This window comes from Candoia aspera, chromosome 8 (genome assembly GCF_035149785.1).
Source record: "Candoia aspera isolate rCanAsp1 chromosome 8, rCanAsp1.hap2, whole genome shotgun sequence".
Lineage (NCBI taxonomy): Eukaryota > Metazoa > Chordata > Lepidosauria > Squamata > Boidae > Candoia > Candoia aspera.
The window spans coordinates 58,510,008-58,528,011 of record NC_086160.1 but is presented as its reverse complement, the minus strand read 5'-3'; the positions used below and the strand labels follow the sequence as shown (position 1 = coordinate 58,528,011).

Sequence of the window (18,004 nt, the reverse complement as noted above, 5' to 3'; positions counted from 1 at the left end):
AACCAAAGTAGATGTGTCTTGGAAAATCTAAGACTGGCATATGCTATGCCTCTGGATATGAGTTGTTAGGAAACAACAGCAGGATGGAGAGAACCATTCCCCCACCCCTACTCCCAATATCATGTTCTGAATTTTTCTCTAGCTATCTATTGGTTGATGTGGAAAACAGGATTGTGAACTAGATAGGTTCTGGTTTGAGCAATGCTGGATCAGACTAGAGGCTTTCCTAATTCAGTACTTTGTGTCAGTATTCCCATCATACAGAGACCAGTTAGATGAAACTAAGAAACTCATAAGACGTGAGACTGGTAACTGTCTTCCATTGTTGTGCAGTAGCCACTCCTATTTAAGTCATGGTAGTGGCGCTGCGGGTTAAACCGCTGAGCTGTCGATCGGAAGGTCGGCGGTTCGAAACCGCGCGGCGGGGTGAGCTCCCGTTGCTCGTCCCAGCTCCTGCACACCAAGCAGTTCGAAAACATGCAAATGTGAGTAGATTAATTGGTACCGCTTCGGCGGGAAGGTAACGGCGTTCCGTGAGTCATGCTGGCCACATGACCCGGAAGTGTCCTATGGACAACGCCGGCTCCAAGGCTTTGAAACGGAGATGAGCACCGCCCCCTAGAGTCGGACACGACTGGACTTTACGTCAAGGGAAACCTTTACCTTTACCTTTACTACCCTTGAAGGTGGATTAGAATAGCTCTGTTCTCTTTGAATGTGCTTAGCCCCATTTAAAACCACCTAGATGGCCACTTTCACATCTCATGGTAGCAATTTCCACAGTTTAACCATGTGCTGTGTAAAGAAATACTTCCTTTTATTAGTCATTAATTTGTCCACATTTTATTCACTAAAACTCTGCATTTTATTAAATTCAATTGTAATTTATTACTGTATTATAGTACTTAGATCCTGCTTTTCTAATAAGGCCTCATGGTGGCACTCATTTAATCTTCATCTTGAGCATCTTTGTGAAATGCTCAAAGGCACCCAATGAACCCCATGGTTTAGTGAGGATTTAAATCTTAGAGGATTTTTGATACAATATTTTGGAATGTTTATTCTTCAACTACAGTTCCTCATGCTGTACGTGAAATCATTCTAGAGGTTGTGGGATTCTATAATTATCTAGTGAGAATTGTGAGACAGAAGGGAGTTACTCTGTTTATAGTTTAAGAAGTCAAAGTAGTTCCTGAACATGCCAAGTCTTTAGATCCCAGCCTAAATGTAAATAATAATAATAATAATAATAATAATAATAATTTTATGCCTCACAACTCACAGCAACTCTGGGCAGGTATTAGTATTACACAGGGAGTGTACTCTGACTTTAATTTAGTTCCAGGAAGGCTGCAGACAATTAAAGACAGCTTTTCAAAGTGGCTGTTTTCTACTAAAAATTAGAAGTGAGATAATGAAACTACATGCACTTATTTCCAGCGGTGGCATGAAAAATGTATTTAGGACAAAAACATAGGAAGAGCAAATTATGTTTTGAGGTTCTTGAATAATGTGACAGTGCAAAAATTAAAAGAGTAATTTTTCATAAGATTATTTATCAATCCAATATTTCCTGTAATCATTCCTATTGCATTTACAAAGTTTAAGGGAAGTTGGGCAAATGTACATATAATATACTGGCTAACTTTAGGGTGCCTTTTAGTATGTAGTGATGAAAGCTTAAGAGAACAATAAAGCATTTAGACACAAATTATCTCAGTCTTCAATAATTAACTAGAAAGACCTTTAATGAACTTAGTACCCAAGTATGGAATTTGGAATCTGACTCTTACTACATCTCGATAAACACCATTGTGACAGATAGAAGACTTCTTTGTAGACTTCATTTCAATCAGAGCAGTTCACTTCTCAGTCGCCTTACATGATTTCCAATATGATCATTTGTAGCTTATACAAGCCAGGCATGGTTCTTCTTACTGTGCTTTTCCCATGCATCATTTCCACATACTCGGCATCAGTCAAAGGTAAGTTGCTTGTTTAATCTTTTGACTTGCATTCGTATCTTTAATCTTTTGACTTGCATTAGTAGATGTGTCTCTGTGCCTTTTAATGAGAGGCGTGAAGGTATAATGTAGATTTTGCTTCTGTGGAACTTTTATATCTAGATCATGTTGAATTAATTGTGGGGTGCGGGGGTAAGCGGGGAGATTTTTTTATATGGGTTGTTTTATGAGCCACCGGTGGTTTGGAGCAAGTCAGGTCTTATGGAGTCTGGATTTATGCTTCAACACTGAAACTATTCAGAGGAATCTACTTGAAAAAGGGTTTTAGGAAAATAGTCTTTTCTAATCTAGGCCATAACTTTTAAATCAATGGGAGTTATTTCTGAACGGATTTCTCTGCCAGTCACTGACTTCTTGTGCAGTCATGACCAATAGTTCATCAAATACTTGACCTGCTGTCCAGTAAACTTTTTCAATCTATTCTCCTCCTGGTCTCTCTTCTTACATTTTTTCATACTGGACTGAACTGATTCAAAGACAGAAGATAGTACCAGGGTACTTCTTCAAATAGAGCTTTGTTGGATCTAAGATATGACAACTATATACAGCAACTATGTAGTTTATCAAAGTGCACTGCACCATCTTCTTTGATTCTCCATGCTCTTAAGCATCTTGAAATATCCTGTTATAAGAATGACATAGACAATCTGCTGGTGACAGGTAAACTGAATTTATAGTAGTTAATTCAGGATAATATGTGATATGACATTTTCCTGGAATGTGAAGAGATGAAACTCTTCTTCAGCTTCTAGTTAGATACTGGGTTTATCAATGAGAAAGAAAGGTAACTAATTATATTTGGAAGCAAAGGGTAAGTCAAGCCCATCAGCCTTCTGTGAGTGAATAGCTGCCTAATGCAAGACATCAAGGTAGAATTTCTAGGTCTCAGGATGTAAGTCTTTATAAACTATGTTTACAAACAGAACCATGTTCCTTTGACTTGGGAAGTAGAATATTTAGCAGGAATTAACTACAAATTTTCCAAGAGATTTAAGAATATATCCTATGGAAAGCCAATTCATAGGACTACTTCTATTCATTGATCAGACTGAAAATGAGCTTGGCAGAATGGAAGAAATGAGCTAAATATTTCTTCCCAAGTACTTTCTTACAACCTGTGTGACAATTCTAAGGGGTGATGGGGCAGGTTATTTTCCATTGGGATGCAAGTACAGGAGAAAACACAAGGAAGAACTCAGGGATAGTAGCAAGGAACTACTTCCTTACAGTTTCATACATTCTTATACCCTTAGAGTTTTTCCACACTTTTTTCCAAAATCGCCTAACAACAATATAGTGGAACATCTTGCAGCACATTGGGCCACATCTGCAAAATGTTTTAAGGACAATGTTGTTCATATTTATTCAGTATCACAATGAAAGTAGATAGCCAGTTTAGGAATCCAGAGCACTCTATCTTTTTAGTTTATTCACTCACATTAATTGTCATCTAACTGATCGAATTTTAGGACTGATGATGTGAACAAGATGGTATATCATCAAGGCCAACAGCTCTTAGCTTTTTACATCCAGCAAGGAATAATGGGTGGAATCTTGCAGATGGTAAATTCCTCATTGAGAAAGAGGTAGTTCCAGTTCATTAAAAGAGGTGATAAGGAATATTGAAATGTATTCTGAGTAAGAAGATAAAGTAACTTGGCTGCTAGCCAACTTGGGGTACTCTCAGATGAAATGCATTTTCTAGATCACTTTCAAATGGAGTTTGGCACTGAATTTGCCTGCAGGGAGACTCTTAACAGGGAGAGAGGCGAGGAATACCTTGTCATCCTTGCTGTCTTTTAAGCAGCTTATAGGTCCAAATGAAAGCTTATAGGTCCATACTGGCACAGTATGATTTCAATGAATAAATGGAGACAGTGGGCAATATATTTGGGAAGTTGAGTGTCCATCTTTAAATCATAATACGTCTTAACTTATTTGCTTCAAGATTTGATCAGCAAGCCCTGCTGTGTTAGCTATCCATCCTTTTCACTCAACTGAGTGACAACTGAGCTTTCTGCTTGACTCTTAAAGTTCAGTCCTTTCAAAACCTTTCATAGTGTGAGGATTTACTGAAGAATTGCTTCTTAATACATGTGCCTGCTCAAATGCTGGCATAATCTTCCAGTGACCTTTTCTGAGTGTTCCTGCTGAGTGACAGTAAGGTGAGGATCTTCTTAATAGTAACTTCCTGCTGTGGATGTCCTCTCCAAAAACGTCCTCCTAACCACTTTTTAAATTTTTATAGGTCAAGTTGTCTTGAACCTTGTTTCATTTGGTGCACTGTAGTCTCTACACTCTTTCAAATGTACTTGCTTCTCTGTATTTGTCTTCTGCCCTTCTGTTTATTTTGACATAAGGTTATATTTGTTGTTGATGTTCCATTTTATTGTACTTTCATTGTAACATTTCATTTTTTTATTCTATCCTACACATTGCTGGGAGAACATATTTCAGTGGGTGGTTGTAAATCATCTAAATTTAAAAAATTAGGAGGGAAATGCAGTTTATATAACTTCAGTGAGAAGTGGCTAGAGAACCCGATGGGTCGAGGGGGTAAAAACAATTAAGATGGCGGCCACAGCTGATGGCAGTCACATGGCCTTGCATAATTTTGTACATTAAAAAGGATGGGGGCTTCATTTGTGCAGTCTTAGCTACCATATTGACCTTTTTGACCATCTCCCTGAATGCCCCTGGAAATGAATGATGTTCAGCCTGTGCTAATAGACTAAATTCCTATTGAATGCACTTTTGCAAATGTGTCACATTTCATTCATGTTAGTAAAAAAAGGACTATGAATAATACACTGAAAACACTCCCACGTATACATATATATATATTTAGTTTCTCTTGGAGTCATTCATTGCTTATTGTGGGAGGAAAAAAGTAAGCTATCAAATTCTAAGCAATATATTCCTTAGTTTCCTACCCCAGCTGAGAAGCTTAGGGTGACCCTTTGCTGTATATGCTGAATATACTGTTCCTCTCTTTGAAGGTCTGTTGGTGTGTTTTTCTCCAGATGGAGGCAGCCCAGTTTAAAATTAAAGAAATACAGTATAAGCAGCGGTGTTAAAATAGAAGTGAGCACCTGGAGAACTTATTTCGTAGTCACAGTCCTCCCTAGTGATGAAATGCTAATATTATTATGGTTTAAATCTAGGATGGACAACTTTGGGTGGATAGGACCTGCACCTTTTAAAAATGATGGTGATGGTGATGGTGATGATGATGATGATGATGATGATGATGATGTCGTCTACCGAGCAGGACTAGTTGTGCTGTGATGATTTCGACCTGTTTTTTTCTTTCTGCTTTTAAGCAAAATAAAATGCTTCCATTAGATGCACTGAAATATGCAAAGATTCAACACACTTATTTTCTTTAGTTTCTCACCAAAAATGGACAGGAAAGGGTGTGTGTTCTCTGTATGATATCAGAAATCACTAATACCCTATCCTGCTATTTATGGTAATTTGTACATTAGCCAAGGGGAAGTGCAGAAAAGCTGAAGGGCAAATAGCAGGTGGGAAAGTGGATTTTGAGTGGCAAACTGATGTGGGCTCTGATCCAGATCTGGATTACAGCAGCAGATTGGGGTTCTAAACAGCCGCTTTTCCTTTTAAAGAACAGTAGCAGCCTTAAGCATTTTTTGAAATGTCATAAGTATGATGTCTAATTTGGCAATATGCGATAAATATGGAAGCATGAATAAGCCTCCAATATTTTCTATTAGTCTGTATTGAATGGTATTCCCTTAATTATATTTATGTTATCTCTCCAATTATAACATCATTTATACAACTGCGACCTTTTGACTGTAGCAGGGCTTAAAATACTTCTTCACTTTTTAAATCAGATTCTGTGATCTGATAATGATAAACGCAGAACACTAAATTAGCCCAAGCATATGGATAGCTAATGTTGCCTTCACTCCCTCTTACTAATTTATTATCAAAGAATATGCTTTGGCATTAGAATGATCAGATAATTGGGCAAAGGAGAACCCAAATTTGTGTGGTTACTTGGTACTATAAGATGGAAAGCTTTTCTATGACAATAGTGCGGTTATGTTGAATTTATTTTGACAGTCTTAATTGATTTGCTCCATGTGTTGATTTTAATCATTTTTGAGTTGTTGCAATGTGCTGTATGTGTTGTATGCTTTGTTGCAGCTGCTTAAAATCACACAACTGAAGCAACACAGGAGCTTTTGTATTAAAATAAACACTTTAATGATCATACTTTGCTTATGTATATAAAATATTTCTAATTATTATACTTCTCAGATGAATTCAGTGAGATTACAGCAGAAAACGTGTAATACGGTAGCTTAATATTTTCTTCAAATTGCGTGCTTTCTTTGGAGTAAAGAGTGAACTAATGCTGTAAGACACAGCAAGTGTAAATTTGTGATCTTCGAGCCAGCTAACTGCATGTGTTGTCTATGCCAGGAGTACTAATAAAAGGTACAGTCCCTGACAGCTGTCTCAGCTCAGGCAGCATAGCTTTCTCTATTATACGGTACCATGAGTTAATTATAGAAAGTTATAATGACAGACACTAAGATAGCTATTTAAGTTGCATGTCCCCATTTTCTCTGCAAGATGCTTAGATGACAGACACACACTCTGCCTTACGCGAGAATATCAACATGCTGCATTTAAAATGTATGTCTAGTAATGTTTAGGGAAATGGGAAACCTACGTTTATATGAATAAACTTTGCGGCTGTATCAGAAGGATATAATACTCAAAGTGGAAAGCAATGTAGTCTAAAGATTTGTTGTGAATATGAAAACAGATGCATATTAATGCATTAACAGTCATGTTTAATTGTGCATTAGAATTGTGCATTAGTTTGTCATACTTTATAGTCAAATGAAATGTGTAAAATTACTGTAAGCTTAAAATCAGTAGATCAGACATAGCAAACAACAAATCATAAAAAGATAAATAAGATTAAAAAAATAAACCAACAGGTTAAACATTTTAGGATTTTTCTAACCCACCCCATGTTGTTCCCAACATATATAAAGATTTTTTTCTTTTAGTCTGTATTTTATTTATTATTTTTGTGATCTTTATGCCTTGCCTCTGCCAAAATAACCAAGGTAGTTTCAGCTTTGGAATACTGGCATATAATTTAATACATGGAATAAGAAAAGATAAAATAAGCAGATCTAGATGCACACTTGTATTTCTAACAAATGAACTTGCATGATACCTAAGTGTAATGGTCACTCCTGGTGGCATTTTTGATCCTGTAATCTCCCTCAAATGCAGCCAGGAAGAGGCAGAGAGGAGGCATCATAATGCAAAGTTTACAGTAAACGTGTTAAAAGATGAAGGTCAAATTGCATGTTACACCCAGTTCTGGAGTGCAGTTCAGTATTTTGCTGCTACACCACTCATCCCAACAGCTACAACCTGAGCCGCTGCCTTGCTCTGCCTAATAGTAGGGATGGCCTTGAAATGGATGGATATGGTATAGAGGCGTACTGCTTCCCTTTAAACCCTACCTTTGCCAATCATCCATTGAAAATGTTGTTGAAATAATTACTATTGAAATACTATTTACAGCACAGCAGCTTATTATAGAATGCTACCAGTGGGAAAGATTCCTTCAGCAATGGATAAAAGTAGGCTCAGCACAAAGCTGTGGTTGGAATAGGGTTTTCCTGTACAAGAGTGTACCTGTTTTTAAACCTGGAGTGTTGGTTTGGGTATGCTACTCTATTATCCTTTCATTATAGGTGACTAGTTTTAAGTAAAGTTTTCATGCACATATGGTTCACAAAGTTTATTTTAAAAAATCTAGAAAGATCTTTAAGGTTCAGTAGGAGGGATCATGATGGTGAATCTGTTAAGCAAGTTTAAGGGTTGTCATCTCTCATATTTAAGCCATGTTTTGGAGATAAGAAAATAATATGGTGGCCTCTTTGCACTTTAGCTAATTACTGATGCAACACTTTACACAATTATCTTTTTCTTCTTCATATAGGCCACAATACTGGTCCACGAATAAACAACGACAAATTATATAAATTTGCCTATTCTACCCAAGTTCTTATTGACAGAGTGAAAAGTTTACCTCAGGAGAGTGTGGGCTATCGAATTTCATCTGAAGTGGATGTCAACCTAGTATGGAGAAACCCCAATAATGATGATGATCAGTTGATCAAAATTGCGGTAGGCAGTTATCACGGCATGACATTATAAAGGCATTTTCTGATAATTAATTTGGGTTATGAAAGTGTAGTCAATATAATATGGGACCAAGATTTAAAATGTGATTATATTCTATTTATGCTGTAGAAAATATAGGATGTATTTTAAAACTGAAGGCATTCAATATTGCACTGTTTACTTAGAAAGTATAAGCCACAATATTCAGTGGTACTTGCTCTCTGAGAAGTGCACAGGGATGTAGGCTTAAACATGGAGCTATCAGGACTCAAGGTTAGCAACTCAGAGAATTGAAGCCAAGTGACAAATCTAGAGATTCTGTTTGGAATTTTTCAATATTTAAGGCTCACTGGGGAAGATCTATCACTTATATAGATTTTTAACCATTTCAGGATTCTTGTGTAAACTCTCATAGAACAAAGGCCAGATTTGTACAATCACATCATAGTAAGCCAAAAACAAATAAACTACATTATGGGTTAGCGTGCTATATGAGCCCATCATTGATTTTGGCCATCTGTATGAAAACAGAGTGATTTGTATCCGGTGGTTTGCAGTACCCAAAATAGAAATTGCAGGTTACACGTTGGTTTTGAAAAGCCACTTCAAATTGTGTACACTTTGTTAAAAAAAAAAAAGCATACACTTCACTGTACAGATAAAACAAAATAAGTATTGAAAAATAGTTGAAGAAAGGAGAAATTAAGTCTTGGGAAATAAACTCCCACTGCAAGATAGATGATTTTGTTCTAGTTTAATGTTTTGCCTTTCCAGATTACAGATGTAACAATTGAAAATGTGAATGAGCGTCCTATAACAAAAGACATTTTTCGGCAAAAAAACTCAGATAAACTATTTGAAGAAGAGCACCTGGCTGCTTTAAAAAGGCCTGTATTTCTGCACTGGATTCGTGGAAAGGTAAGAGAATGGGCAGAGAGGTTTATTTTAAAGGTTTCACTCATTGCCTGAGCAAATTTATAAATACACTATATATTTCTTGCATGCTTTGAATTAGGGTCCACAACATTTGTAACAGGCTAAATGGTACATAGCCCAGTTGCCATGTATTGTATGGCCAGCACATACTCAAAAGCTGTCTTTTATCTGCTTTTCCATGCAAACAGTAGCAGGAGGAGATTTAGTAAATCCCTGAGAGCTAGTAAGACTTGGCAAATATCCATATTCAAAGCAGACACTGTGATTCAGATCTTTCAAGGGCATTGGGCATCATTGGGTGTCATGGGGGAGGGGCCCCAAAAGCACAAAAGATTGTGCAATCAGAGTCCCATTCCTTTTTCCTGCATTCTACAACACATGTAGAAAGGGATTTCAGTTGGGTGGTGAGGCTTCAGTTGGGTGGTGATGGCTGCCATCCTGATTTTCTGAGCCCCTCCCTCACCAATGGTTGCCCCTGAAGGCATGCATATAGCAACTGTGGGGAACACCATAAAACCAATGTGTCTTTTCCCAGGATTGTATATCAGCTGCAGCTGCTTTAAGGTGATCTCAACAAGCATTACATGCACACCCCCATGTTCTCTGAATCACAGTTTGCCCTTGAAATCCAGATCTCTGAACAGCCCTGATGGATAATCTACATGGCCAGTGTACCAAATGCCAGCATTAAAAACAATACATTATCAACACTGGCTTGAGGATATTGGGCAAGTTGTGGGGTAGACAGGTGGGTTTTTTTTGCCCTCACTCTGCCTGTCAGAGCAACCAAAATAAAATGGGGTGGACAGTGTTTTTGGGTGGAGAAACTGCATTGTCTCACATGAAACAATGCAAGGGTTTCATAAGTGGAAGTAACTTGTGGGTAGCCTATTCCCACTCATCCATCCACGTCTTGGATTTTCCATTCCTATCTAGTGCCAGGGAGAGTCAGAATGCATCATAGAAAAGCAATTTGAATTGTGTGGGCTACCCTAAACCTCCTGGACTTTTTTGTATTTAACAAAGAGCCCAGGATCAAAGGCTGGTGAGCCCACTCTATGTCAGAGCCTGTGATATTATACCATTGGTGAAAGCTGTATCATCTGAAGATGGAAAAATGGCATTTCAGGGGTGAATGAGAAGGATTTCAAATGATTCACTTACATGACTTTAAAATGCTTTGCCCATCATGGAAACAGGATACTGCTGTCAAAGGGATGCCAAAATTTATCAATGGAGTGCCACTAAGAGATAGTGTATTTATTGCAACCCTGATTTATAAAGTGCAGGATGGGCAGGAGCCCAGCAAGTTATAACTCCTGGAGTGCTAGCTGAAAGGACAAAGTCTTGTGGTTTAAGTTCACATGCAGCAGCCAGTGCAAAGATCACTGTGCATCTGACACGTCTTGGTGTTATAATTTCACTATGGTTCATTTTTGGCTGCTTACATAGCTTAGATTAAGAAGCAAGATATATGTTATCTCAAAATTTCTGCTGGGGTGGCAAAAGAGGGGTTGCTATGAAATGTAAGAGTATTAAGTATATGCCATATCATATCCTGAAGAGTAAAGTACATGATTGTTATTAGGGTCAGATAGTACTAACATTAGAAGTTTCCTCATGCCACCCCAGAGACAGACTCATTTATTTTCATCTTTATCAGGGGAGGCAATCATTTTGGGACTAGGGCCAACACTTTTTCTCAACTTTTGAGAATACATGGTGGGATGTACGTTAGGATTGTCATGGGGGCGGGGGTCAAAGATTTAAGAGAGGCTTAAGAGTTCTTCCACATGACCTTTCCTACTCTCAGCCTATTTAAAAGGCTCCTGAGATTGAACTGTGTTCTGGATTATTTGCAGATCTGTCATGCAGATATCAAGCATGACTATAGCAGCATGTCTATATGTTGCGAGTCTAATGCTTACAGAGAATTGTCAGTTAATCAGCAATTATTCTTTTAGTCAATAGCTCAGCACAGAGAACTGCCAGGGAATCAAGGCCTTTCTTGCTATCTTTTCAAGCAGCCAATAACAGAATGACTTCTCTGCCCTCTCAAGTTTCACCAAGTCTGTGCCTCAGTGTAGAAAAAAATAATACATTTCTAGCATTCCCTCTGTTCTATGCTCTGTGAACTTCTATACAAGTATTTGTAATGTGTGTGGGAAAGAGGTCCATTGTTGGAGGGCGGGATCCTAGAGACAGCTTCTGCGGAAGCTCTGTGAAAATAGATGAATTGTTTTAAAAAAACAAATATATGACTAAACAAATGCATTCCTGTACCTCAAATGTTTCTCAGTCATCATGAACGTCATTACCTTCCAACTACTGTGAGCTGTAATATTGGTATTCTTATTGGTATACCAGCAATTCCACACTTCAGACACCTTTCTCCTGCCTGCCAGTGTGTTCCTATGATGGAATCCCCAAGAACAGAAGGAGAAGGAAGAGGGTCCTGCCAATGGACCAAAGGCCCCACCTTGAAAGGCAGTGATATGTTGCTGTTTCTGAAGTGGCATCTCCCTATTCAAATATAAAACAGTGCTGCCGTAAAGGGAACTTCTCACAATTGCATTAATGTTGTTTTGGTCCTTATTGTTGGCAGAAAAGTAAGGCAGCATAAATTGTGGCCTTGACTGTCAAGCTTCATCCTGTCTCAGTAATAAGGCCAGCAAAAGGTGCTGTCCTTACAATCTTAACATGGGACAAGTTAAGGAAAACAATTGTTGGAGTCCTCAGTTTTGTTTCTCCTCTGACCAAATGTCACTGTGGGCATTATCCATGTATATGTATATATATATGTATATGTGTATATGGTAGCTAGGTAAGACACCAACTTGATGGCACATAATCGATTGATCTATCAGTAGTGCTACAGAGCATTAAACCTGTTTTAAAAATAAAGCAGGTCTGGTGCTTTCAATACAGCACTAAACCTATGTGTATATAGAACCCACATAATGCCTAACCTGCACTTTTCAAAACTGATGCCTCTGTGGAAACCAGGTGTGTATCTTCTTCTGCAGCCCAGTCCCAAAAAACTATGGAAGGCAATGCCCAGTGACTGGAGGGGATGGGACATAAAGACAGCTGCATAAAGTAGCCAATAGGATCTAAGCAGGTCTCCGTCCCTGATATCATCATCACCAGCATCATCGAGGAAGCATCTTGTGCCATCTCCATGACAAAATTTGCATTAAGAAAAAAGGGAAAATGCTATTTTAAGACTGCTGTGGGCTGGGGATGACAAAACATTGTGAGGACATATTTAAAAATATTATTTGTTTTGTGGGTAGATGGATATGAGAGAAGCCCATCGATAGTTTAGATCATGAATTCCAGGGGAAAAGCGTCATGCACCCTCTGGAGGCATTCATCTCATCTAGAAGATTTCTGGCATAGCCATTTTACTCACTACTTAATAACCTCTCCATCTCCCCCCAACATTTTACCATGTTGTTGCCCAATTTCAATGAGGGATGGGCTACAGGCATTAAAAAATGAGACTGACTGTAACCTGTAGCCACTGGCAGTCTAGTCTGGTAGTGGTTCCCCATGATTTTGAGTAGCTACTGTTCTACCTTCTGACCTTTTTTCAAATTGAAAATGCCAGGAACTGACTTTAGGATATGCAGGCTTAGGAATTCTGGGAATTTTATTACAATAATCTGGAGGTCACCAGGTCAGGGAAGGCTGTATTAAGGCCTTCTGCGTTTAAGTGTTCTGTGCCACAGCTGGACACTCACCGCAAGAAAATATAAGACTTATTTGCCAAACAAGCATCACATCATCCATCACTTTTTGTACTGACAATTCTAAGCCATCTGGCTGTTGCTTCCTGCACTTGGCATTTTAAGCAACAGTATGGTGGTAATTATATTATTTATTCATGGCAACATGGGAAAGATTTATTGCATTTGATTTTGGGCTGCATATTTTAACAACCACTAAAGAACTCCGTGTTTGAGCTTTCATGACAATGCTGATTTTGGATGAATTTAAAATGTTATAATGTTTCTATTATTGAAATGAAGTGTTGCATATTAAGGTTGTTTATGCCTGGAAATAAGTTAGGTAAAGGTAAAGGTTTCCCTCGACGTAAAGTCCAGTCGTGTCCGACTCTAGGGGGCGGTGCTCATCTCCGTTTCTAAGCCTTGGAGCCGGCGTTTGTCCGTAGACACTTCTACGGTCATGTGGCCAGCATGACGACACGGAACGCCGTTACCTTCCCGCCGAAGCGGTACCTATTGATCTACGCACATTTGCATGTTTTCGAACTGCTAGGTGAGCAGGAGCTGGGACTGGCAACGGGAGCTCACCCCGCCGCGCGGTTTCGAACCGCCGACCTTCCGATCGGCAGCTCAGCGGTTGATTTGACACACATTCCTGTTCTTGTACCGCCGCTGTCTTATTGGAACTGCTCTTGGACGTATCTGTGGAATAGAATACGGATTCATCCTCTAGTATTAATAATTGTGGAAAAAATTAATGATCAAATAATGACTGGAATTTTGGAGGATAATTTTCAAATTAAAATTTGCTCTTACTACATGTTGTTGTGGGGAAAATAGGAGGAGGAAGGAGTATTAGGTATGTTCACCGCCTTGAGTTATTTATAAAAATAATAAACGTGGAATAGAAATAAAAGAATAAAATAAAAATATTCTCTCTTTCTCTCTCCCTCCGCTACACCTTCCAGATTAAAAATTTCTACTGCTATGAAGATGAACCTCCTGTTATCAAAAATCTCAAGAGAGGCCTGGCTAGTTTGTTTCAAATACAGCTGAATTCTGGTGCTGCCAGTGAGGTACTCTATTCTGTCATGCATGCTAAAGTGTTCAGCTTAAATGTATTTGTTTGTCTTTATTTTAATAGGAGAACATGTAACACATTAATTCAATTTATTTAATTTAGGCACCATGCAACTCATTGACTCTGGGTAGTGTCAATTGTAACCAAACAAAATAGGAAAATACAATATAATAAAATTATAAAAAACAAAGGAATAAAAAAGAGAATAAAGAAAAAGAACAGATGGCTTATTACTCTGCAAGAGGAAATACATCGTTAAAAAAAGAAGAGAAAGGGGACACAGATTTTAATAAAAATCATACAGGCCCATTCGAGTCCCTTTTGGGAGATGGGCGGTGATAAATTTGATTAATAAATAAAATACAAAATATATGTTCAAATCTGGGCAGAAATTAATGCAGTGAGTATTATCCTCTTACAGTGTTGAGGACAGAGCTCTAAAAAGCAAAACACAAATGCGTATGTCTTTAAGAAGCTTGTTATTTAATTAACGCATCACCAGTAATGAAAGTGGTTTATAAATTTTGCTGAAGAACCAGCTCATATTGCCCTCAAAGTAAGGGTTAAGGGCAAGACCAAATGAATTCACAACCATGGAGTACTATGATTGTTTTCCTATTCCCCACACATGTATTCCATGCTGAAACCATCAAATGTGTGAAATGCTCACTCCCTTTTGCTAAGCCCTTTGTTACAATGTGTTTGCCTCTGTCTCTCATTTTAGCCTATTGTAAATTTACCTGGAGGAGGGAGGGAACAGAAAATAATAAAGAATGCTATGTCTTGATTGCAGAAGATAATAAAGGCAGTGTTAACTCCCTGTTCCATGATCAGCCACTTACATAAATAGCTGCCTGTAAGCAGGGCCTGCTCACAGAAACAATATACCCAACTTCATTTTCTAACTAGAACTGGAAAACATAAGTATTCATGGTTTTAAAGCTCAAAGATGGGCAATGCTATCCTGCATGAACTTGGATTTATGCAACTATATGGGTTCTGAAGCTATATGAGTAGGCCACTCATATGACACAGGCAAATCTTAGACACATGCAAGTCTAAGATAAGATTCACCCATCACACTAAGCAAGAATATAGTTTTGTTTGGTTCTAGTCAAGTGTACTTTATTTGATAAAACCATAGTTAACAGACCATGGCTTGTTGGGATACAAACACAGCCAATAGCTGGTGCTTGATTCGTTGTTTTATAGAGTTTCTTCACACGTGTCTATTGTAAACTAAATAGAACTATCTGATTGGTGTTTAAATAGGGCCTATTGATTGCTATGTACAATCTTAAGCATCCATCAGGTCCTGATGTCAGCACGTGTCCTGATGTCATCGTGTCATTTGTCCAATGTCATTATAATGCATGTGACATTATTTGCCCTGCCCCTCCTTCTTGTGCAGACATCCATGCTACAATCTATTTGGAAATCTAGAGTAAAGGTTAGATTAAGACAGTATAACAATAAAAGACTTAGAGAAAAGGTTTGGACCTCTTCCTGTCTTCTCTTTGATGTCTGAAAGAAATGTGAATAGTAATCAAATCCTGGGTAATTATTTAGAATTGTAGTCAAAGCATGAAGAATGTTGACACAAGTTAGTCAGTGTTTTGTTTCTTGAACAAGTTGTGTGAATCCACTCTTCGTGGTTTCTGAGCCATGGTTCAAGGCATAGTGTAATATATGAACACAGCTAATTATGACTTAATCAACAAATCATGGTTAAGCAAATAATGGTTTAATGTGATATACAAACTAGGCTTTAAATAATATTAAATACTTCTTTGAAATTATCCTACAGATTTAAAAAATATAAATAATATCACTCTTAATGGGAGTTAGAACTATTGAGACTGCAGATCTTTCCTTCACCAGCTGCAATCTTAAAGAAAACTCCTCCACTGAAGGTGAAATTTGCATTGCGTAGAAACCCAGTTGGAATCCACATCTCTCTCCAGCATGTTCAGATATAGCTGGCAATAAGATTTTGATCCATTAAAACCTGTTTGTTCACCAAGGCTTTTAAATTGCATCTCTGCTGCTGTGCCTTTTATTGCTACAGTTGTATGGTTTTATCAGACTAATCCTATTTTGACCTACTACTTTGACAATATTTATAATGAATAGCAGATGCTATGGTTTTTTTTTTAAGTTGGTCAAGGAGTCTTTGATATGCCAACATGTTTATTTCATCCATTCTCTAGATTGATATCTGTGGAAAATGCAATGTTACTTACCAGGCTCACCAGAATCAGATCACTAAAATTAAAGCCTTGAACTCTTGCAAGTTAGAACGGCCAAGTGTAACCAGCTACGATCAGGTACAGTAGGGTTCATAACTTTGTACAACTTGGTTAATTCTTAGGTCTTAATCTTGTGTTTCCAATTCTGGATTGCTTTGTTCAGCAAAACCACGGTCAGCTGGATGCCTCCAGGAGCCTTACAAACATATACCTATGACAATTAAAATGACATTTTTTGCATTGGACAAAAAAAGGATTGAGTAATACTGAATAAAGAAGACCCGGGTTTGGGGACAATCAGAGCTATGGCTCAATATATACTTTCTCAAATTTCCTAAAGATTTATTGACTTAAAAATCATATAAACGTTATATATACTCTATATTATATAACTATATATATATATATAAACATAAAAATTATATAAACATATAAACATATGTATAAAAAATCATATAGGACCATCATCCTAAACTGTGGTGAATGATTCTATTTGATTCTGCTTTGTTTATCATAAAACTACTGTTAGTTGATCTGACTCGATGAACCAGTGTTACCATTTAGGTAAAGTTTCCCTTGACATTAAGTCCAGTCGTGTCCGACTCTAGGGGGCGGTGCTCATCTCCGTTTCAAAGCCGAAGAGCCGGCGTTTGTAGACACTACCGTGGTCATGTGGCTGGCATGACTACACGGAACGCCGTTACCTGCCCGCTGAAGCGGTACCTATTAATCTACTCACATTTTCATGTTTTCGAACTGCTAGGTTGGCAGGAGCTGGGGCTAGCAACGGGAGCTCACCCCGTCACGTGGATTCGAACCGCCGACCTTCCGATCGGCAAGCTCAGCAGCTCAGCGGTTTAACCCGCAGCGCCACCGCTTAGAGCAATGATAAATTCATGTTATTTTATATCCAGCATACTAGAAAAAGGGCTTGATGTAATTTGAAGAAATAGATTCTGATTTTATTTATGTATTTTTAATTTATATTAAATTATCTTTCAGCTCTTTGAGGTGAAGAAAAAATCCACTTCAGCTTTAATTTATATACTGGAGGATACCTTCATTAAATCTGTGCGGGCTGAAGAAAATCATATTTTTAATTTGAAATCTCTGCAACATATTGATGCAAAAGTAGTTTCAAAGTAAGGTGGTTTCTTTGACTATTTTTCAGAAAATTCCCAGTGGTCAAATCCAATTAATAATGCTTTTAACCAATCTAGTATTCTTTATTGATATCCCAAGTACTGTAATTTAAAGCAAAGGGAAAAGCATTTTGAAAATAATGTAGTTTTGTATTCAGTTTAAGAAGGTAACTTGTTTATTACTGCTTTCATTGTTCTGTATTAATGGAACTTTCTACTAGGGCTGTGCAAATTATTTGGAAGAGGTGCTTTGCAAAGCACATAATCAAAGCATGTCTCCTCAACACATTAAAGCAGCTGCATCTTTTGCAAGTCTTGAGTGGCTACCCGGAAATTTCTCCCTGGTTGGGGTGAGCACGTGCAGAGATAGCACTTCAGCCAGACCCATGCATGCAGACATTCCGGGACGGCTTTCAAAGCAGCCAGACAAATTGTGCAAACAATATAGCTTCTTTAATAATCTGAACAGGGATGCTTTGCCATACACAGTTGCAAAGCACTTCATCTGAATGCTTCACTTAGCCCGACTTTCTCCTGTTGTTCCCTTCTTTAGTTAAATATCAAAGCCCATGGATGATCTGTCAAAGCTAAACAGATATTTGTTTTCTGTGTTTAAAAAGGATTTCTTAAGATGCTGCAGCTATACACAATA

The 18,004-nt window shown here is 37.9% G+C and overlaps 1 protein-coding gene across 1 annotated transcript in view; it reads left to right on the top strand.

Moving 5' to 3' along the window:
* The first annotated feature begins 1,812 nt into the window (after positions 1–1,812).
* Positions 1,813–18,004, top strand: part of MTTP (microsomal triglyceride transfer protein) — a 35,286-nt gene continuing 19,094 nt past the window's right edge. The window contains exons 1-6 of the mRNA XM_063310445.1: positions 1,813–1,985; positions 8,029–8,216; positions 8,988–9,131; positions 13,849–13,956; positions 16,172–16,288; positions 17,213–17,352. Coding sequence (XP_063166515.1) covers positions 1,883–1,985; positions 8,029–8,216; positions 8,988–9,131; positions 13,849–13,956; positions 16,172–16,288; positions 17,213–17,352 — 800 coding nt within the window. The 5' untranslated portion in view covers positions 1,813–1,882. The remainder of the gene's footprint in view (positions 1,986–8,028; positions 8,217–8,987; positions 9,132–13,848; positions 13,957–16,171; positions 16,289–17,212; positions 17,353–18,004) is intronic.